The 22,471-nt window shown below is 32.4% G+C and overlaps 8 protein-coding genes across 8 annotated transcripts, besides 1 other annotated feature; 4 read left to right on the forward strand and 4 right to left on the reverse strand.

Annotated features, from left to right (window-relative positions):
* Positions 1-6: 6 nt before the first annotated feature.
* TVAGG3_0389520 (nuclear pore membrane glycoprotein GP210-related family) lies at positions 7-5,071 on the forward strand (the record flags this gene model as incomplete). The annotated part of the gene is made up of 1 exon (XM_001319390.1): positions 7-4,512. The coding sequence occupies one exon, from the start codon at positions 7-9 to the stop codon at positions 4,510-4,512; it is 4,506 nt and encodes a 1,501-aa protein (XP_001319425.1).
* A 1,335-nt stretch (positions 5,072-6,406) lies between these two features.
* On the forward strand, positions 6,407-7,019 carry TVAGG3_0389530 (flavodoxin-like fold; the record flags this gene model as incomplete). Its single annotated transcript, XM_001319391.1, has 1 exon — positions 6,412-6,987. The coding sequence occupies one exon, from the start codon at positions 6,412-6,414 to the stop codon at positions 6,985-6,987; it is 576 nt and encodes a 191-aa protein (XP_001319426.1).
* A 1,272-nt stretch (positions 7,020-8,291) lies between these two features.
* On the forward strand, positions 8,292-9,037 carry TVAGG3_0389540 (uncharacterized protein; the record flags this gene model as incomplete). The annotated part of the gene is made up of 1 exon (XM_001319392.2): positions 8,292-8,942. The coding sequence occupies one exon, from the start codon at positions 8,292-8,294 to the stop codon at positions 8,940-8,942; it is 651 nt and encodes a 216-aa protein (XP_001319427.1).
* Positions 9,038-11,608: 2,571 nt separating this feature from the next.
* Positions 11,609-12,043, reverse strand: TVAGG3_0389550 (uncharacterized protein; the record flags this gene model as incomplete). Its single annotated transcript, XM_001319393.1, has 1 exon — positions 11,609-12,043. The coding sequence occupies one exon, from the start codon at positions 12,041-12,043 to the stop codon at positions 11,609-11,611; it is 435 nt and encodes a 144-aa protein (XP_001319428.1).
* Positions 12,044-13,909: 1,866 nt separating this feature from the next.
* On the reverse strand, positions 13,910-15,613 carry TVAGG3_0389560 (amelogenin-related protein family; the record flags this gene model as incomplete). The annotated part of the gene is made up of 1 exon (XM_001319394.1): positions 13,910-15,613. The coding sequence occupies one exon, from the start codon at positions 15,611-15,613 to the stop codon at positions 13,910-13,912; it is 1,704 nt and encodes a 567-aa protein (XP_001319429.1).
* Positions 15,614-15,821: 208 nt separating this feature from the next.
* TVAGG3_0389570 (uncharacterized protein) lies at positions 15,822-16,589 on the reverse strand (the record flags this gene model as incomplete). The annotated part of the gene is made up of 1 exon (XM_001319395.1): positions 15,822-16,589. The coding sequence occupies one exon, from the start codon at positions 16,587-16,589 to the stop codon at positions 15,822-15,824; it is 768 nt and encodes a 255-aa protein (XP_001319430.1).
* Positions 16,590-17,377: 788 nt separating this feature from the next.
* Positions 17,378-17,407: a mobile genetic element.
* A 189-nt stretch (positions 17,408-17,596) lies between these two features.
* Positions 17,597-20,167, reverse strand: TVAGG3_0389590 (uncharacterized protein; the record flags this gene model as incomplete). The annotated part of the gene is made up of 1 exon (XM_001319396.1): positions 17,620-20,148. The coding sequence occupies one exon, from the start codon at positions 20,146-20,148 to the stop codon at positions 17,620-17,622; it is 2,529 nt and encodes an 842-aa protein (XP_001319431.1).
* Positions 20,168-20,926: 759 nt separating this feature from the next.
* Positions 20,927-22,411, forward strand: TVAGG3_0389600 (uncharacterized protein; the record flags this gene model as incomplete). The annotated part of the gene is made up of 1 exon (XM_001319397.2): positions 20,955-22,202. One exon carries the CDS (start codon positions 20,955-20,957, stop codon positions 22,200-22,202), a length of 1,248 nt encoding a protein of 415 aa, XP_001319432.2.
* Between the last annotated feature and the right edge of the window lie 60 nt (positions 22,412-22,471).

The following is a 22,471-nucleotide window of genomic DNA, read 5'->3' on the forward strand; positions in this document are numbered from 1 at the left end:
TCATAAATGTTTTTATGTTTTTCTATTGCAATTTTTAAGCAAGGCATTAAATTATCACATAACAATGCTCTTCTACCATTCAGAAGAGATAGCACATCAGTAATGCCCTCGTTTGTTATATCAAATATCCAAGATTCATGCGTAAATTGGTCATCATCAAATCCTTCGATTTTAAAAGTTACTCCAATAAAAGATAATGACAAATGCTATAAATCTGCGAAAGTTGAAGTTCTATATACTGGAATGACCCGAATGAATACTTTAATTATAGCTGAAAATGAAGCAGGAGAGAAACAATCATGCAATGTTTATATTGATGAAGTCAAAGAGATCGAAATTCTTACATCTACTCGAACTGTTTACGTTGATAGTTATTCACAAACAATATCCTTACAGGGATTCGATGGAAAACAGAACATTTTTACATCTATTGGACATGAAGCAAACTGGCAATATGATTCCAATTACTTTATTCTCGATAAAAATTCAATTCAAAAAGATCCATTAAATCCAACATTAAGTTTGAAAGGAATTTCAGTCGGAAAATCTACGATACAAGCTAAGTTATTCAATTTGGTTGCTACAGCAGAAATTTCTATTGTTGAACAAATAAATTTGTATCCACCAAATTATATCAGAGTTTTACCGGATGTTAACTTACCATTCCACTTATGCACAAACTTGGCGACATCATTATCCCAATGCAAACCAATAAATAAAGCAAATCAAAATCAATTTACTTTTTCTTCATCGAACAAACAAATAATTACTATAAACAACGAAGGTCTATCTCATACTCATGAACTTGGTGTTGCTTCTATCATTGCAAGTGACCTTCTTTCCGATGATAACACTGCAACAACAATTGTCAACGTAACTTTACCATATTCAGGCTATCAGAAAGACCAATACATATTACAAGGCACTGATCCTGTATTTTCTCCCAAAGTTTTCGATGAATTTGGCCAAGAAATTTACGGATCAGATCAAATTGAGTGGACAATCACAGGAAAATGGTCAGAACTAGGTGAGAACACAATTACTTTCTCTTATTTCTCATTCTCATTCACTTGTTTAGTCATTGTGTGTCCTCCAATCAAAATTAATCCGGATTTAATCGTTTTGCCACCAAAAAGTAACTGGTTTATTTACGGTTTGACAGGCGGTTCTGGCCACTTCAATATTTCGGTAAAAGACACAAAAATAGCTGATGCTGGTAACCGCCAAATCCGTTCTAATTCAAATATTGGTGAAACCGAATTAATCGTTGCCGATAACATGATTAACGGTTTGACAGCCAGTTGTAAGGTATTGGTTTCACCTGTTAAGAGTTCTTATATTGTATTAGATGAGAGGGAGAAATACGTGAATGAGAAATTCCTTCCTTTGTGTGGATTCACAAGTGAAAGTGGCCACAATTATTCCATAACTTTGCAACACGAAATATTGTCAACAAACATTTTAATTGTTGACCAACAGATGATGTCGAAATCTCCTGGTTTCACAAAATTGTTTTGTATGTCAAATAATGTCAAAACCGAAGAAATAACCGTTTCTGTCATTGACAAACTTGAATACAAAATAAAAGGAATTGCTTCTCCAAATTCTCACATTCCTCTACATTATACAGGGGGTTCCTTAAAATGGCAGAGTCTGTCACCCCCTCAAATAGAGATTTCATGTGAAAATATTGCAGCAACTCTTTCAAAACATTATTTCTCTGTTGACAAAGAATATGATGGTTTATGTACTCTCAAAATACGAAACAAAGCTTGTTCAATAAATCCGTTACCGGTTAGATGTGAAGTGAACTTTGAATTGCATGTTTCTAATGTTCAATATTTGAGAATTATTCCTGTTGACCAATTAAACAGTAACAAAGACATAGAAAAGTGTAATTTAATCAGAAGTGGAGTGAAAATAACAAATGAAGTCAAGAATTTATATAATGTTGTTTCTAATCATTTGATTTCATTTTATGTTTATTGTTTCAATGCTAGAGATGAAATCATCAACTATTACTCTGCAAATCCCATAACTTTCACTGCTGATGATACATTCATCGAAAGAGTTTTAATTGATGAAGATACTGGTTATTCAGTTTACAAAATAAAAGTGACAAAAACAATTGATGTTCTTGCACACACAAATAACGCAATAGATAGTAGTGTAACAATTAATGTTATATCTCCTATAATTGTTGAATCTTCAAAAATTGTTTATTTCACGAAAAATATGAAAAGTAATTTCGCAATTACAGGTGGCAGTGGAATTTTCAGTGTTTTCGGAAATAACGCAGTAATTAATGACAATGGAACATTCACTGTCAAACCGCAAACCGTTGGTCATTATGAATACATTATTTCTGACAATTGTACTGACCAAGAACCTGTCAAAACCGCATTGGATGTTGTAACCATTGACCATTTAGAAATTGAATGTCCAAGAAAGGTAATTGTTAAAAGTGAAACTGTGATAACTGTTAATGCTTATACATCTACGAATAGATTGATTCCTGAGAGTGTTTTAGAACGTGCAAATATAGAATTGATTGAACCAAAATATTGCGAAAGAATTTCTTTCAATAAATGGATTTATAAACCAGATTCTCTTGGTGATAAAACAGTTACTGCAACAGCAACTGGTTGTTCAAAGGCAACAAAGATAATAACTGTTGTTGAACCAATTGTTGTTAATCCACAATACATCATTTTGATGCCAAAAGAAATTTTCGAAATTGACATCAAAGACATTAAATATGATGTCACTTTTGTATCTGATGATGTCAGTATTTCAAGAGTTTATGGTAACTCAATTGTTGCTGTTTCTCCTGGAAACACAACTGTTAAAGTTTTCTGTCCTTATGAAACAGCAATTCCCCCTGCAATTATTTATGTCAGAGTTTTGAAACCAATTGAAATTTTGATAGAACGTTCTTCAGATATTGTTGTGAGTGGTGGTTTGTTATTTGCATCTTTCATCATCAAAACAGATTTGGATGATAGATATCCTTTGTATTCAGAAATTACTGTACAAGGTTCTGAATATTCAGCTGTTAATTCTTCTCATATTATCCTTGAATGCGAAAATCCAGGTTTAGTAACGATATCTTGTAGTTGCTACAATTTGTATAATTCCGTCAAGTTCAGGATTGAAGAAAAGTTTGAGTTGTTATGTCCCCAAACTGTTTTGATTTCTCAGGGAAGTTATTTCGAGTTCAAATCAAAGAATGATTTGCCTTTTGTTTTGTCTTCAAATGATAATTCAATTGTAACAATTGATGGACATTTTGCTAAGTCTATTTTCAACAAAGGAATTACAACTATCAACGCTGTTTGTGGTTTCCAACAGTGCTCTGTAATTCTTGAAGTTATTGAACCAGCAGCTGTTTTTCTTAATAGAACAGCTATTTTTGTTTTCAAATGTTTAATGGTTGACAAATACGGAAGATTTTACACTTCTCTTTCGGGTGTTTCTTTGGAATTAATGCCAGGAAAAGACTTTAGACATGGTGCATTTGATGATAAAGGATTTGTACAGATATCTACTTCGGAAAACAAGAGTGTTGCTGTTACTTTAGTTGCGAAAACAAATTTGTTTTATATTGAAAAAGATTTCATGATTTCAACTACATCTTTGATTTCTCCTTCAGGAAGCATCACTGTAATGAAAGGAGCAGTTGTTCCATTTACTTGTACATCAAATGATGTTAAATGGACAACATCAGATCCAAAGATTGGAAAGATATCAAATAATGGGCAATTTAAAGCGATTTCTTCAGGAAAAGTTACGATTTCTTGCGATAAAAGTCTCAAAACATCTGTAAAAGTTTTATCGATGAAGAGTTTGGGTTTAGAAAAGGTTGATATTGATAAATACCAAGTAATTCCTGTATATGATGATAATGAGCACGATAAAATTATTTATCCAAGTGATATTTCACTAGTTTGTTCTTGGGATTCAAATGATTGTGGTCAGGTGAGGTCAATTTACAACTCGAGTGGTTTCTTCTGTTTTGTTGAAAGATTGAAACATCATAAATGTCCGGAGTTTAGTAGAATCAAGGCACAAATTGCTTCACCTTCATCTGCATTACATCTCAAGACAGACACGAACATTCCTTTTGTAGGAGTTGTTGATTTTGGATATCCAAACTGGCACCTTTTCGAAATGGAAAAGGATTCGAGGAAATCTGTTTTAGAACTCAATTTCGGAGAAGATAAACTTGACTACAACTGTCCTGATGGATGGTCCATCTCATTCAGAGGAAGAAATGCAATTGTAAGAGCTCCAAGTGTATTTAAAGGAACACAAATAGTTACATTTAAACACAAAGAAAGTGGAGAAAAACTTAAATTAAAATTTGCAATTTCTGAACCTCAAATAATTAAAAATGAATCAAACGTAATTGATTCATTAAATGGGCAGATCATAAATATAGTAATTCTCGTATGTGCAATACTATTGATCATTGCATTGACTATAATATCAAAGAGATATTTCCATGATTAATTTATATACTTGTTAAATAACGTTTCAAAATTTGTCGGGCTCAAAATAAGCTGACGGGTTCAGATGCCGATCTAATGATAAATTTTCAAATGCACACGAAAACAATAAAATCCCTTTGAGCCATTTTTATTATCGGCTACTTTATTTTTGACACAATGGCAAAAATATTTTAATGTAAAAAACCTCCAATTCTCACAAATGAGTACGATAGAATTTACAAATTCCCTCAAAACCCAATTTGAACCCGTCAGATAATTTGAACCCTCCCAATTTGGAAACGTTAAATAATTTAATTTATAGATTTATTTGAAATCAATTATAATTATATTTCATGTATATGGATCAAAAACTTACTATTTGGTAATGGAAATGAACATTCTTTTTATCAAATTAGAACAATGAAAAATAAAATTTTAAAAATTAATATGCATTTTGGAATCATCTTTGCTTATTAATTGTATGCAATTCTGAATATGACAAAATTCAGAAGTAAATCAATAAATTGATGATGATTAGTTGTATGAATTCACATTGTCACTTTTTAAAATTTTGTATTCTGTCAAATATTTGAAATTAAAATAGAGTTGGTATTAAGGGTTTCGTTTTGCTAAAATTGTCACTTTTGTAGCATATTTGTTTTTGGATGTTTTGCGAAACCAAAAAAAAAAACTATGATATACAATGTGTGTGTAAAGAAAATACTTTATTTACTAGTTAAAAAATCATTTGGTATTGATCAAGTTTTTTTTTCTGGATAAGATATTATATGGATAATTGGATAGAAAATACAATTATATAATCTTGTACCTGGTTTAATTAAGCTAATTGTCATCAGAAACTTGTAATTTTTATGAATTTCAGATTTTCTTTTCATTACTGCTTTTCTTAATAGGTCAAGTTCTTATTTACGTTATAAAGTATGATATTTACAAATATCAAGTTATCATGTTTTTTGAGAAATTATGAGAAACAAACAAAAATGAAAAAGATAGGAATAGCAATGAATAGTGATGTGGGTATAGAAAATGTAAGAGATATGAATGCAAAGCAATCAGTATTTAGGACATTGACCATAGATTTCGAAAAAAAAATGCTGCATATTGAGCGAAAACTATGATTATATTATAAGGCTGTCATTTAAAGCATAATGAAACTATTCCCTTTTCATTTTAATCGAATAAGATAGTAAAGATTTTTGAATTAGCTAGAAACTGATGAGATGTTTTCACAAATCAGATTTTTAATCTCTATAATGCATAATTCACTCAATATCTCAATTTTGATATTGCGAGATATTTTTGCTATCGGTTTCGCAATTTTGACACAATAGCAAGAGGGTTCTATAAGCATTATTATCAACGTAGAATCTGAATATCATATCAGAAAATGTCGCAAATCTGACATTTACCCGACCAAATAGCAAAAATAATTGAATACTTTTCGCAAAAACTTTAAAAATCGATAAAAATATGAAATATAGATATTAAAGAGACTTTTTATATAATATTCATAAAGATTTTCCAAAAATATGATACCGCAAAATTAAAAAAGTGACGTCTTGAGTGGAGTCAAAGGTCGAAATTGCTAGCTAAATGTTTTTTAGCGAAATTGCGTATTGTACGTTTTTTTCGCAAAACGAAACCCTTATTGGTATATCATATTTATGCAGTTAAATATGGAAATCGAATCTCTTGAACTCTTTTGAATACCATTCAAAAATAACGATGCAATGATTTCAATGAAAAACTTATTATATTAAGTGTACATTTGGATCTTAATTGAAATTAATTTCGAGAGGGAAAAATTTTGAAGATTGAAAGTAGAATTTTCTTAGATCATTGAATTTCAATAGAGTTTCTCAATTTTTAATTCATATCACTTTCTTTTCTGGAAACATAAATGAGGATCCTCATCATCAACGGAGCTAAGAAACAAGGCGTTGGCAATGGAAAATTAAACCAGAGTTTAGTTGATTTTGCTGTTAAGACATTAACAGCTAAGGGACATGACGTTGAAGTCACAAAAGCAGATTCTAACTACAACCCACAAGAAGAAGTTCAGAAGTTTGTTAAAGCTGATGTATTACTTTGGCAATTCCCAATCTGGTGGATGGGTGCACCATGGTTTGTCAAGAAGTATCTTGAAGATGTTTTAGCAACATCATTTGGAACACTTTGGAACGGTGATGGCAGAAGCAAGACAGATCCAAGCAAGAAGTACGGTGATGGTGGTCTTTGCCAAAACAAGAAGTTCATGCTCTCGTTTACATGGGGTGCACCAACAGAAGCAATCACAGATCCAAAACAGTTTTTCAAAGGTGCAAGTCCAGATTCTGTTCATGGTCCAATGATCAAGTCTCTCGAATTCGTTGGAATGAAACAAATACCTTCATTCCACTTAGATGATGTTGTTCACAACTTAAACTACGAACAAGCCATTAAGAGCTATGAACAACATCTTTCAAAATACTTCTAAAGATTGCAAGTAATAAAGACTTTAAAAATTATCTAAACTAACAAAAAAGGCTTATTTTTCTAATCCTGTATGTGTATGAGGATGTTTCAAACTTAAATTTGGAAATTAGCTTTATTGGAAATAAAATGATCTTACAAACAAAGAGTTTTCCTTCATTTTCTATTATGAAATGAGATCTGCAGATGTATGCGAGAGTGTCCGAAAAGAGAAATGAATGTTAATGATATGATTCTTTAAAGGTACACCCACTAAACTTCCACTGATAGTTTTTGTTTGAATTTTGTTATGTAGATTCTACATGGTATCTGAAAGTGTTTCATCAAGGAATTTGGAAATTCCTTCTATAGGATTTTGAGTTAGATGTCGACGAAAAAATATAATAAATTCCATTATTTTCATCATTTTTTAAAAAATTTGTGTGTCAAAGGCAAAACATGAATAAATTAAAACGACAAATTTGCATTATTAATCACAAGTAACTGTTTTATTGTGAAATTTCATTAATTTATTTTCGATATTTTTTGAATTAATTTTATTATTAACACTTAATTTTATTATAGATATGTGTACTTATTATCATAAAACCATACGGTAGCACTAAAATAATCATATATTGAAATTTTGGAAATTTCAATATATTCGGACTATGCTAATTGAGCTCATACAATTGAAATATATTATCATATTGGATTTGAGTCATAAAATATTTGTATTTTTGCATTGAATGCTATATTTCGAAATATGGTAAAATAATATTTGGATAATATGAAGAAAAAAAGTATGTAGAAAAGATATATTAGTAATAAACATCGTGTTTTAATGTAAATATCCGTATTAAAGTAATGAATTTTGAGAAATGCATCTCGTATCTCGAAATCGTATAGACGAAAATCTGTGAAGTTTTAGCAATGATACTGTTACTAGCAGAGTATAAGAATTAATTAAGTTATAAAGATTTTCTATCAGTGGATTTTGAGGGTTGAAAATTGCGATTCTAAGGTACACGTTTTCGTGCATGTTATCTAATGTATGATGATTTTAAGGGATGTTCTAGTTTGTGGGAGCAAAATAACATATTCATTTTTTAATTCGCAATATGAGTTGTTTTTCTTCAAATTGTTTTCAAAAGAAATACTGGCAATGCTTTTTTATGCTGTTTAAAACGGAATCGAGCAATTTTTGTTGAAGCAAAATCAGTAGTTCAGACAATAAAGCTGAGTAAAGTTAGCCTTCATATCCAAAAAAATAACCTTAAAGAAGTGGGTGTACCATTGATTCTTTTGCTGATAAAAAGTGACAGAAAAATGATTTTCTCTTTGATTTGTGAAAATCTTCTTACTCCATCGAATTCTATATTTCGAAACGCTTACAAAGACAAATTGATAGAAGTATATGTGAGTGGATCATCCTCACAATATATAAATGGAAGCAAACAGCTTACTAAGCCAGAATACGCTTTTGATCAAGTAGATAAAGTATATGACTGGTGCTCCAACTGCGGTCGTTCACATGATGAACATCCATGGGCAATTTATTCCATCAAAAACAGAGTTATGCGGATACAGGGTTATTACCTTAAAGCAGGATGTTGTGATGATGGCGCCGAATGCTGTTGCTTTGATAACTTGTATTGTTGCGATTGCTGCTTGTACAGTTGGTCACTTCAGATTTCAAACGATAACACAACCTGGAAAACAGTTCACAAGGTCGAGAAAGACTCCGAAATGAGGAGATGCAAAGAGAAAATCTACAAATTCAGTGAAACATACACTACAAAGTACGTTCGTCTTATTCAAGACGATACTTGCCCAGGCGATCCACCATGCATTGCTCTTAATAAGATAGAACTTCTCGGAGTTTTAGATGGCGATAATGGCATTGTTTTTGAGGAGCAAGAAAACGAAGACGACGATGTCAGCATCATTGGTCACATTTCAAAGAATAGAGTTAACTAACTCTTATAACTACTATTATTATTCTCTTTTGTATTAAAAATTTTAAGTTTATTAATAAGATTATAAGATTTCATTTCATAAATCTTTTATTTTATAATAAATCCATTATACATCGTTAATTTATTGATTAACCATCTAATATAGTCAGTTTTGTCATATAGGAATTCATAAAAAATAAATATTAATGGAATAATCATTTAATTTAGTGAGTTTTACTCATGATGATTCATAAAAAATAAATACCCATTTGACAAAATCATATGGATAAGCACTGAATCATATTTATGATTCAATTACTCATATGAACTCTGGAGATATTATTTGTTTTCAGTAAATCTTTATTCAAATAGACCAAAAAAGTATAACAGTCATATTAGATACTATATAATTTTTTATTTACTTTTCATCTGAAAAAAAAAATCTATGAGAATATTTATTTTTCTTCATTGTCATATTGTTGAGGAGGAATTGGAGGAGGAGGAGCGTAATAAGGTGCTGGTTGGTTGTAATAATTTGTAGGACCAGGAGTCTTGAGACCCTCGTAAGGATTTGTTTGGTAGTTTTCTGGTGGAGGTGGATATACTTGATATTGTTGTGGTGGAGGTGGATAAAGTTGGTCTTGATATAAGTGATCTTCAAGTGAATATTCTGATGAATAGTCTGATGAATAATCAGATGAATATTCTCTTTTATGATGTTTGTGATTCTTTGATTGATGTTTGCGTTCCTGGTGTTTTCTATTAGATTTCGATTGTTGTTTACTATTCCTACGTTGACTGTGAGATCTTTCTTGTCTGCTATCATGGCGGTGTCTTGGTTCCTGTTGTTTGCTATTCCGACGTTGTCTGTGTGATTTTTGTGGTTTAGTTTCTTGTTGTTTGGATTCTTTTGGTTTAGGTTCTTGTTGTTGCTGCTGCTCTGGATTTTCTTGTACTACGATAAAAACAACATTACTGCCGTTATTGCTATTGTTATTGTTATTGTTATTGTCATTATTGGCATTTGAATTAATGTTAGGAAGAGAATCAGATGATGAAGCTTTACGCTTTGATTGACGTCTGGCCAGACAGCATACAATTAAACCAATAATAATAATCACAACTATAATGCTGCAGATTGCTATGACTATACCCCTTTTAGCTGCCTAAGATAATCCAGACCCTGAAGTTGAATTGTAACTTGTGCCGTAGATATAAACGCGTTGAGTGTGATCACGATCTTTGAATAAGATTGCATTAGGTAGTTCTATATAAGAATAAGATCCTCTGAACACTCCTGCTATATCATTACTATCAGATTCATCATAAGAATTATATGTTTCACCAGATTTTGGAGAAGATGCTCGAGCAAAACTTACGCCTTCAGTTTGATAACCATATTCACTTCCTTCATATAAGACATGTAATATCGTGGAGTTCCAACTTGCTATGTTCGGATATCCATCAATTTCCTCAACGCTAAATTTTTCACTTTCGTGTACTGAACCAGTTCCACTAAATTTAAATGCATGGAGTGGATATGTTGAGAATACAAAGAAATCTAACTTTTGATCTTCTATTAATGAGAAATTTGCAATTAAGTACTCATCGCCTCCGGCTTGGACGTATAAATAACTTTCGCCATTGGTTACAATAATATCATTTGTTTCACCGCTGATATTAATTTGATCGTAGCTAAAAATTGTTATGTTAGCAATTGAATATTTATTGTCCTTTGTTTTGATCGTAAAGGCAGCCAATTTATCTGTGAAATTGAATACATAATTGCCTGTGTCACCGAGAACTTCAACTCCATCAAGTTGTCCAGTAAATGATTTTGCATTATGAAATACAACAAAAGAATACTTTTGGAATGTAAGTTTTCTACCATCTGCTGGTATTACCAATGGATAAGTACCATTGCGGTAATTGTAATTCTTTTCATCTATGTTTAATTGATAAGCAGTTGATTTTTTATCGTTTCTTTTTAGTGTTCCTAAAATTTTTATTGTTTCGCTGTATCTTAGTTTATCATTTAGTAGCTCCGCGTTAAAAATATCTGCAGATTCAAGAGCGAATGTATAAGATTTATAATCTGCTTGAGTATAATATACAATAATTGATTTTGAATAAATTGGGTGTCCATTATTTTCCGATAGAATTGGTTGAGCAAAGAAATTATTTGTCGCAATTACCAGAGGTTTTAAACCATTTGGATTTACGAATTTATATCTTCTATTTATAGGAGATGTGAATACATAACAAAGCTGCCTTGCTTGTTCAATGTCATAGTCGTATCCTGATGTTGAAAAATACGTAGAAACATTGTCATTAACTACTTCAACAAAAAGATCATCGCATTTTGTAAATGCAAATATAGGTGAGACATTGTAAATGATTTTTGATCTACCTTGACCTTTGACTTTAATTGACAAAGGTTCTGTAAGTGATTCACAATAAAAAACGCCAGGTTTAATTGGCTGGACAGATGATTCAAATGTTAATCCATCGGGATTGAAGGCAACGAATACTGATCTTGGAGGAATAACACAAGTTTTCTCGTCATCGAAATATTCATTGAAATCTCCGCTCTTAATTATGTAGTAATTGTATACAATAATTTCAACAACACTTTTTGGTTTTGGATTTTGAATAAGAAGTACATAAATATCTTTTCCAGAACTAACTTTAGTAGTGTATGGCGTGATTATGTTGTCGTTTTTCACTTCCGAATAAACATATTGTCTTATAACCGAACTTGGAGTTAAAAAATGCGTAGCATATTGGCTCACTATAATAGCCTGGATAAGGGTTTGTTCTCAAATAATCGTTGAAAACTCCTTCCACAGCGTAGCACTCTTCGGGAATAGTAGCACCGATAATTTCAACTTTACGATAATCAATATCAGAATCAGGTGGGAATATTGGTGTGATGACAATCTCGGTTTCTCGTGGAGACCAATAAGGCCAGGTCAAATTTTTATTAGATGTATCTTGATATGTAAGATTTTCAAGATCAGAAGGATAAATAGCGGTATTTGCTTTGACTGAAATGGTCTCTCGCTGATAAAGATTATATTTATTATAACCTTCCGTGATTAAACCTAATAGGAAAAGAATCATTGATATAACTTATTTTAGAAAGTTTTCAGACGGTTTTGAGAACAGTTTTGTCAAAATTCGCAAAATTTGATCACATATCATAACCAAACCTAATAATTATTTAATAAAATTCTGTTGTCATTAAAGTTTTGACATCCTCTCAATTATTATTCAGTTAATGGTTTATAGTATGCTCCATTTGTTGAATAGAATTTATTATGTAAGAAAAAAGTTTACTTGTTTACTCAAAAGTGTAAATTCTGATATTACTGATGGATTGTGATTAACATATTGTTATTGATTGATGACAAAATTGATTGTAATTGAAAATGTTTGAATTTCAAATTAGAGTCAGATAACTTTCAAAATAAATATTAATAAATTAATAAAGTGCTCTATATAATGCTGATTTACCTAAAAATAGAATAAATTAACTCGGGCTTTTCAGAGAATTGAGTGGTGAGAATCGGTTCTCAATTCGTTGAAATAGTTCAATAATATTTCAAGCTTTAATTTGTTCAAAAATTAGACAAAATTCAAAATTCTATGGACTTAAGAGTTCAAAGCTTTACAAAAAAATTGAATTAAAACTTAAAAATTCTAATGGGTTTGAATCTAATTCAATTTTGTTACTTTTTCTTACATGAAAAAAACAAGCATATCATGTGATTTATTGATCTGCAGTGTGAAGATGTATATTTGATCAAATATAAATTGGGGCCTCAGGTGGCTTCGCTTGCCCTTCGGGCAAGCACGCCACCTTCGGCAAAATTAAATCAATTTTTGAAGAATACTAATATATGCTTACTTAAAATATGATTAAAATTTCTGAACGAAAACTATCAAAATTAAGTCATAAAAAATAGAAATATAGGATGCTAATTTACTGTAAATTCATAATGTCAAAAGTTACTGTGTTGCCAAAACAAGAAGTTTATGCTCTCGTTTACATGGGGTGCACCAACAGTTTTTCAAAGGTGCAAGTCCAGATTCTGTTCATGGATCAATAATCAAGTCTTTCGAATTCGTTGGAATGAAACAAATACCTTCTTTCCACTTAGATGACGTTGTTCACAACTTAAACTACGAACAAGCTATTAAGAGCTATGAACAACATCTTTCTAAATACTTCTAAAGATAATAAACAAAATAGACTTTAAAAAATTATCTAAACAAACAAAAAGCACTTATCCTTCTAATCCTGTGTGTATGTTAGGATGTTTCAAACTTAAATTTGAAGATTTGCTTTAATGAAATTAAAATGAACTTAAAAACAAAGAGTTTTCCTTTATTTTCTGCTATGAAATGAGATCTACTGATGAATGCGAGAGTGTGCAAGAAGAGAAATGAATGTCAATGATATGATTCTTTTACTGATAAAAAGTGACAGAAAAGATTTTCTCTTTGATTTGTGAAAATCTTCTTACTCCATCGAATTCTATATTTCGAAACGTTATTGTTATTCTCTTCTGTATTAAAAATTTTAAGTTTATTAATAAGATTATAAGATTTCATTTCATAAATCTTTTATTTTATAATAAATCTATTACACATCGTTAATTTATTGATTAACCATCTAATATAGTCAGTTGTGTCATATAGAACCTCCTTAAAAATTAATATTAATGGAATAATCATCTAATGTAGTGAGTTGTGGCATGATTATTCATAAAAAGTAAATATCAATCTGAAAAAAAAAACAATATTGATAAGCACCGAATCATATATATATGATCTCTAGAATCAGCATCACTCTAGAAATAACCGTTTTTTATCAGTAAATCCTTATTCAATCAGACTAAAAAAAAGTAGAGCACTCTTATTATATATAATATATAACTATTTATAATAACTTTTAATCTGAAAAAAAAATAACTGTGAGAATATTTATTTTTCTTCATTGTCATATTGTTTAGGTGGAATTGGAGGAGGAGCGTAATAAGGTGCTGGTTGGTTGTAATAATTTGTAGGACCAGGAGTCTTGAGACCCTCGTAAGGATTTGTTTGGTAGTTTTCTGGTGGAGGTGGATAAACTTGATATTGTTGTGGTGGAGGTGGATAAAGTTGGTTTTGTTCTGGTGGATGATATACGTGATCTTCGTGTGAATAGTCTGATGAATAGTCTGATGAATAGTCTGATGAATAATCTAATGAATAATCAGATGAATATTCTCTTTTATGATGTCTGTGATTCTTTGATTGATGTTTGCGTTCCTGGTGTTTTCTATGATGTTTCGGCTGGTGTCTGCTATTCCTACGTTGACTGTGTGATTTTTGTTGTCTTTGTTCCTGTTGTTGTCTGCTATTCCTACGTTGACTGTGTGATTTCTGTGGTTTGGATTCTTGTTGTTTGGGTGCTTGTGGTTTAGGTTCTTCTTGTTGTTGTTGCTCTGGATTTTCATTTACTATAATATAAACAACATTATTATTGTTGTTGTTGGATTTTGAACTCTCGCTAGGAAGTGACGACGAAGACTGACGCTGTGATTTATGTCTGCCCTTACAACAAATAACTATAACTATAATAACAATCAAAATCACAATTACTGGGATGCATATACCAATGATGATACCTACTTTAGATGCAGGAGATGATCCAGACTTTGAAGTTGCATTGTATCTTGTGCCGTAAATGTAAACGCTTTGAGTGTTATTTGGGATGTTGACTGCATTATGCAGGTCCATATATGAATAAGATCCTCTGAACACTCCATATATATCATTAATATCAGAATTATCATTAAGGTTATATGTTTTACCGTATTTTGGAGGATATTCTCGAGTGAAAAGCAAGCCCTCTCTATCAAATCCTGGTATATTACTATCATAAACAACATTTGCTATCGTCGAGTTCCAATCTGATATGTTTGGATAGGCTCTAATTTCCACAGCGCTAAATTTATAACAGCCCTGATCATTATAGTCGTGATATCCAGCAACTCTGATTGGATAGGTTGAGAATACAAAGAAATTGATCAATTGATCATCTATTATTAATAAATTTGAATCTGACCGCGATACTTTACTGACTTGGATATATGGAGTGTATTGAGTCACAACAACTATATTGTTTGATTCATAAGTAATGGGAAATTGATCGTAGCTAAAAATTGTTATGTTAGCAATTGAATATTTATTGTCCTTTGTTTTGATCGTAAAGGCAGCCAATTTATCTGTGAAATTGAATACATAATTGCCTGTGTCACCGAGAACTTCAACTCCATCAAGTTGTCCAGTAAATGATTTTGCATTATGAAATACAACAAAAGAATACTTTTGGAATGTAAGTTTTCTACCATCTGCTGGTATTACCAATGGATAAGTACCATTGCGGTAATTGTAATTCTTTTCATCTATGTTTAATTGATAAGCAGTTGATTTTTTATCGTTTCTTTTTAGTGTTCCTAAAATTTTTATTGTTTCGCTGTATCTTAGTTTATCATTTAGTGGCTCCGTGATAAAAAGATCTGCAGCTTCAAGAGCGAATGTATAAGATTTATAATCTGTTTGAGTATAATATAATTGAACTGTTCTGGTATATATAGGATAACCATTATTTTCCGTGTTGAATAGGGGTTCATGATAACCCATTACCGAATAGATCGGAGGTTCTAAACGATTTGGCAGAAATACCAGAGGTTTTAAACCATTTGAACTTGCGAATTTATATCTTCTAACTAATGGAGATGTGAATATATAACAAAGCTGCCTTCCTTGTTCAAGGTCATAGTCGTAACCTGATGTTGAAAAATACGTAGAAACATTGTCATTAACTACTTCAACAAAAAGATCATCGCATTCAGTAAATGGATGTACATCTGAAATACTGTAAATTATTTTTTGCTTTACCTTGTTTTTTGACTGTAATCGCCAAAGGTTCTGTAAGTGAATCACTATAAAAAACACCCGGTTTAATTGGCTGGGCAGACGATTCAAATGTAAATCCATCGGGATTGAAGGCAACGAATACTGATCTTGGAGGAATAACATATGATATCTCGTTATTGAAAGATTCAGTGAAATCTCCTGTCTTCATTAAGTGGTAATTATATACAACTATGTTTACAACACTACTTGGTTTTGGATTTTTAATTGAAATTGAATAAATGTCGTGTTTACCATCTGAAACAGCAGAATTTGGATTAAGATTTACAAAAACATTGTAGTTATAAACTATGTTGTCGTTAGGCATTTCAATCTTTTTGTAATATCTTTCAACAGAAAATTGATCAAAAAAAGCGTAGCATATAGGATTATTGTAATAGCCTGGATAAGGATTTGTTCTCAAATAACCATTGTAAACGCCTTCCACAGCGTAGCAATTTTCGAAAACGTGAGCGCCGATAATTTCAAGGTCAATATAAAAAGGATCAAGACCAAATGGAAATATTGGTGTGATGACAATCTCCGTTAAATCTCTAGACCAATAAGGCCAGGTCAAATTATTATCAGATGTGTCTTGAAATTTAAAATTTTCAAGATCATTAGGATAAATAGCAACATATTGTTTGACTGAAACGGTCGTTGGTCTGTCAAGAGACAATTTATTATATCCTTTATCTATCATACCTAAAAGGAAAAGAATCATTGGTAATACTTATTTGAGAAAGCTTTATGACGGTTTTGTCAAAATTCGCAAAATTTGATTACATATTGTATTTAAGAATAAATTTAATCATTATAAAATCTGAATCTGTTTTCATTAAACTTTTTGACGCCATTTCAATTATAATTTGTTTAAAGATTTACGGTGTACTCCATTTCTTGAATACAATTTATTGTGTAATTAAATCATTGAACATTCAAAAGTGTTAAATTGTGATGCTCTGAGAAATTGTGATTATCATATTATATGTTATTGAAAATGTATGTATTTCGAATTTGAGTCAGATGGCTTTCAAAAAAATAATATAATAATAAATTAATAACCTGTTCTGTCTAATGCTGATTTACCTAAAAATAGAATAAATTAACTCGGACTTTTCAGAGAATTGAGTGGTGAGAAGCGGTTCTCAATTCGAGAGAGGGTCAAAGTTGCTATTTGTCACTTTTCCACAAGAATATAATGGGGAAAAAGTTATCATATAGTTGATCTCATTCACTGAGGTGAGAGATGCATGTAGTGTAATGTTATAAACAGTGGGATTGCTGTTCTAAGTCCTAGGTTCGAGACACATTGGCTTCATTTTTCTCTTTTTTATTGACGTAAACTATTCAATTTTTGTGTTCTCCATTCAAATTTCAGAATTTTTTTTGCAGATTTCACGCTACATTCGAAGTTACCTTTTGTAACAACCACCACTGCCTACGAAAGACGAAAGTGTGTCACGATTTCACCCGGAAATCCGACGGTTGTTTAAGAGTATGCACTTTTGTCACCTACTCTTCTCAATTCTTTGAAATTGTTCGATGAAAATTCTAGCTTTAATTTGTTTAAAAATTAGACAAAATTCAAAATTCTATGGACTTATGAGTTCAAAGCTTTACAAAAAAAATGAATTATAACTTAAAAATTCTAATGGGTTTGAATCTAATTCAATTTTGTTACTTTTTCTTACATGAAAAAAAAATAGATAAAAATTAAAGATAGTTTTATTTTAATGTCTATGTGATCTATGAGATCTATGGCTCTTCTTAGGCTTATCAGAGCTACTACTGCTATTCTTTTCTTCGCTGCTGTTATTCTTCTCTTCACTACTGCTATCCTGTGGCTCATCACTTGTTGTTGACTCGTGTCTATGTCCTCTGTGGCTTTCGTGGCCTCTTCTCGATCCATGCTTTGAGTTTTTCTCGGATGATCCAGAAGAATGTCTATGGTGCGAACTATGATGATGACGTTCATCTTCATCGCTTGATTCTGATTCTTGTTCTTCTTGTTGGTTGGCGTATCTCGGTAAATTGAAGTTCGATGATCCGAATTTCTTCATAAATCTCTGTCTTTGTTGCTGAGATGTTTCAGGATTGTGGCGATGGTTATGATCCGATGGAGTCCTTCCTTCTTCTGTAACATCACCCTCTCTAACTCTTTGTTCGAAGCATCTTCTGCAATGAGGTCTGTTGTGGCAGCAAACTGCATCTTGTGGGAGAAGTACTTGGCCACAAACTCTGCAGCAGAAGCATCTCTTATGGTAAAACTTGTTCTGCCATCTGATTTTGTTGTAATCTGTAAGTTGTATTTCATTCCTGCAGTAAGAACAAGTCTTTAAGTATCGTATGCCTTGTTCTGGGCAGTAATATCTGTTATGGTGCACAACAAAGTTCTTTCCGTTGAGTTGTTTGTCGCATTCGTAACAAGCGAAGCATTTTACATGGAAATAAAAAGATCTATCGAATACATACCTTCCTAAGATTGGTTGGTCGCATCTCTTGCATGCTCTTTGTGTAGCAATTCTCTTGCAATTTTCACAGCAAATTTGGTTCATAATGATTTGATAAGTATCTTCCTTCAATTTGATACCGCATTCGTAGCATCTCAAGCAATCCTTGTGAATTGTCATGTCGAGATCCCTTAAATTGATAAGATCAGTTGGATCATCCAAAAATTCTGTGCAAACTGGACATCTGTTGAGCTTTCCATTGACCTTTGCGCATCCAAAACAAATTGTCTGCTCTTTGTACATGACGCATTCAGGTGGTTGCAAAATTTTTCCACATTTTGCGCATTTGAGGCATTCTGGGCAATAGCAGCAACCAAATGCGAATATGTATTTGTCCTTGCATGGCTTTGCACAGACTTTGCATGTCTTTAAAAGAGATGTTTCAGGTAAATCGTCTTTTTCCTCTCCTTTCATCGTTGTTGGTGTAGAAGGGAATCCCATTGACATTGGTGCTGGCGGTGGTGCAGCCATGGCCTGACTCTGGAATGCCATAGTCTGATTTGTTGGAATCATTGTACTTTGGAAGCTACTTGCTGGTGGTGGAGGCATTCCTGTGTTGAATTGTGTTGCTGGAGGTGGTGGAAGACCTACATTGAATTGAGTAGCTGGTGGAGGAGGTAATCCTGCATTTCCTGTTTTAATTGTCAATTGTCCGCTAGCGAAATTGTTTGTTGGCATTGGATGAATGAATCCGCTTGCTAATGGTGGAGGAGGTAATCCTGCATTTCCTGTTTTAATTGTCAATTGTCCGCTAGCGAAATTGTTTGTTGGCATTGGATGAATGAATCCGCTTGCTAATGGTGGAGGTGGTAAGTTGTTTGGTCCGTTGTTTTGTGGTAACATTGTTCCAATTGGGGCAATTCCACGTGATAAGACAAAACTAGTGCTCATTGGTGGGGATTGAAGGCCTGAACTTGGTGGAGGAGGTAATCTCATTGTAACTTGTGATGGAAGACCATTGGATGTAGCAGGTTGAGAAAATTGATTGCTAAGAGGTGGAGGAGGAAGGCCTCCAGATTGTGCAGATGGAAGATTTGTTGATACTGGTGCTCCGATTCTTGAATTCATGCCCATTCCTGGTGGAGGAGGAAAAGCATTATTAGATCCAGGAGGTGGAGGCAATCCACTGCCTGGTGGTGGTACTCCTGTACCTAATGGATGTGGTGGTAAGCCACGACTGGATCCAAAGCCTGTACTTAAAGGAGGTGGAGGTAATCCTGAATTTGTTGGTGGAGGTGGCAATCCTGTGCCAGAACTTGGTGGAGGTGGTAATCCGCGATTAGAACCAAAGCCTGGTGATGGCGGTAGACCGTTTCCTGGTGGTGGAGGTAATCCATTTGTTAGTGGTGGTGGTAAACCATTACTGGAACCAGGAGGTGGTGGTAATCCACGTCCTGATCCGAAACCAGTACCTAATGGTGCTGGAGGTAATCCATTTCCAGAACCTGGAGGTGGTGGTAGGCCAGAACTTGATCCGAATGGTGAGCTATTGCCAGATCCGGGCGGAGGTGGTAATCCGCGACCAGATCCAAATGAAGTTGAATTAGAAATGCTTGATATTCCTCCAGGAGGCGGTGGTAATCCGCGTCCTGATCCGAAACCAGTACCTAATGGTGCTGGAGGTAATCCACCCATGCCGCCTAAAGGAGGTGGAGGCAATCCACCCATACCACCTGATGGTGGTGAGGGAAAACCACTCGTTGGTGGCGGGGGAAGCCCGTTTAATGGAGGTGGTGGTAATCCAGACATGAAACTTTAAAGATTATTGTTACACCTTAAAAAGTGAGAAAATTTTGAATATCTTGTCAAAAAAATTGAGAATGGTGAGTACAATGAAATTATTCTATGACAGGATATTAATATTTTGCCTGACATAATTTTTTTTTTGATCTGAAAAATTATTTCAAAAAAAAACTGACTATTCACAGTTAATTTAGATTATTTTTAACTTTGTTTGATAGTCAATCAAAAGGTAGTATAATTATGAAAAAGTTTGCAATTTTTACATCACGATCGGCCGAACCTTAATTTACGAATATTTGATTTTATTTATGCATTATGATTATGTATGAATGAACTTCAAAAACCACTAAAAAGGTTTCAAAACTAGCAGATTCAAGCAAAATTCTGGCAGATAAAATCAAATGTAATTGAAAAATTACAGTATTATTTAGGATCCTCATACTATTATATTGAACAAACAACAACCGACAGTAACATTTATTAAGAATATATTGATCGAACAAAGAATAAGAAGGGTAATTGAGGTATTGTGAATCAACAATTAGTTTTCTTTTGCGTGTATTTTCGAAGTGCTAAATGAACTAAGCAAAGAATTAATTTTTTCATGTTATATATGTTGACATTATGATCGATATGCATGATATGCCGGAATATCCCTTGAATTGATGGAAACCAACTAAGAGTATTGTGTTTTACCCTCCTATATGAGATTTTTGTCCTCGACCACTAAATTTTATATAAAATTTTAAAGGAGTATATAAAAATATTGAGGGGGTTATGAAATAAACATGAGCGGAATTTCATAGAAATCGATGCATGTCCGGCAACCGCGGCGAGAACGCAGCGGTCACAGCAATGAATTTCTTCCTGAGCGAAAGCTAATTACAGTTTTTGTTGCAGGTTTACTATTTGCAACAGTCACGGCGTGTTTCATTCCAAATTTCCAGTGTGATCAGAAAATCAGACTAAATGCGATATCAAGCGATATCACACGCGTAAATACACTCTATGTTTACAACATACCACGAAATGTAATCAAGTTTTCAGTTGGATTTTTGCATCTCGCAAATTTATCATCAATCCAAGAAAAAATAGAATACAAAGGTTTCCTAACAGTATATAAAGGAGATTCTTGGACAATCAACAACATAACGATAAAAAACTTAGTTTGTAACCCAACCTTACCGAAATATGTAGAAATTTATTCAATGAATACCAAAAAAATATCGAAAATAGACATAAATATATGGGTTAAAACTGTTGTTTCCAAATCGATTGACTTAGATTTTCGAGTCTCCTTCGAATGCGATCCATTGTTTACAGTTAAGACATATTACTATCTTTTAGCATCATTTGTATTCTTATGGATCTGGTTTATCCTTCAGAAACTTACTTGTGGCTCTGCAGAACGAAAATGGTTTGTAACAATCATGAAAAGCTACTATTTAGTATCATCCATATACTCATTGTTACATTTCATTACAGCTACAAGCCCGAATCTCTCAATTTTATATACATTGAAAATAATTGTTGTAAGTACACGCGAAATGTTCTCAATTGCGTATGTTTCCGCTGTTATGTTGCCTCTTATGCCTCCTTCCATGAGCAAAAGATGTCTTCTTGGCTTATTTATGTGTTTGATGCTGACAGTCTTTATAGCAACGTTTATTAGACAATGTTTGCCGCTAATTAAGATCTCTAAGAAACAGAAAGAGAGATTTTATTCTCTTTGTCTCGGTTATCGAGAAAGTATCAGAATATCTTTTTTCGCACTCGTTTTTATGGTTGGACAAGCAGTTAGAAAGAAAAGAATGTCCAACAAATACATTGTTTTTCATTATATGACGTTTATTCCTGTTAATTTCATCCCATTAATTGTAGATTTCGTCATGGACGTTCTCAAAGCCAAGAAACCACCACTTCATTTCGTATGCAATGAACTTTATGATATGGTTTTCATTGCAATCGAAACTGTTCGATTATTACCCGCATTAAAGGCAATGTCGTCAAATAACGACAACATTATCAATGAAGATCCACCTGATGCAATAGTTGTATGAGAAATGTCCCAGGTTTCTCATAATTGTTTTATATTATTTTGAAAATATTCATCTTGTTATAATTGTATTTGTTTTTGTAAATTTATATTAGTTTCCCTTATAATCGAACTCTTTTTCTGAATTAGAACAAAATATTTTACCAAAATTCAATTAGAATAATAGAAATTATCACAATTTTACTAAATTTTTAAGATTTTTGATTCTTTATACTTAATTTACCAATGAATCAAAGGAAATGGAAGTACCTTTAAAAATATTGGATGATTTTA

This window comes from Trichomonas vaginalis, chromosome V (assembly GCF_026262505.1).
Source record: "Trichomonas vaginalis G3 chromosome V, whole genome shotgun sequence".
NCBI lineage: Eukaryota > Parabasalia > Trichomonadida > Trichomonadidae > Trichomonas > Trichomonas vaginalis.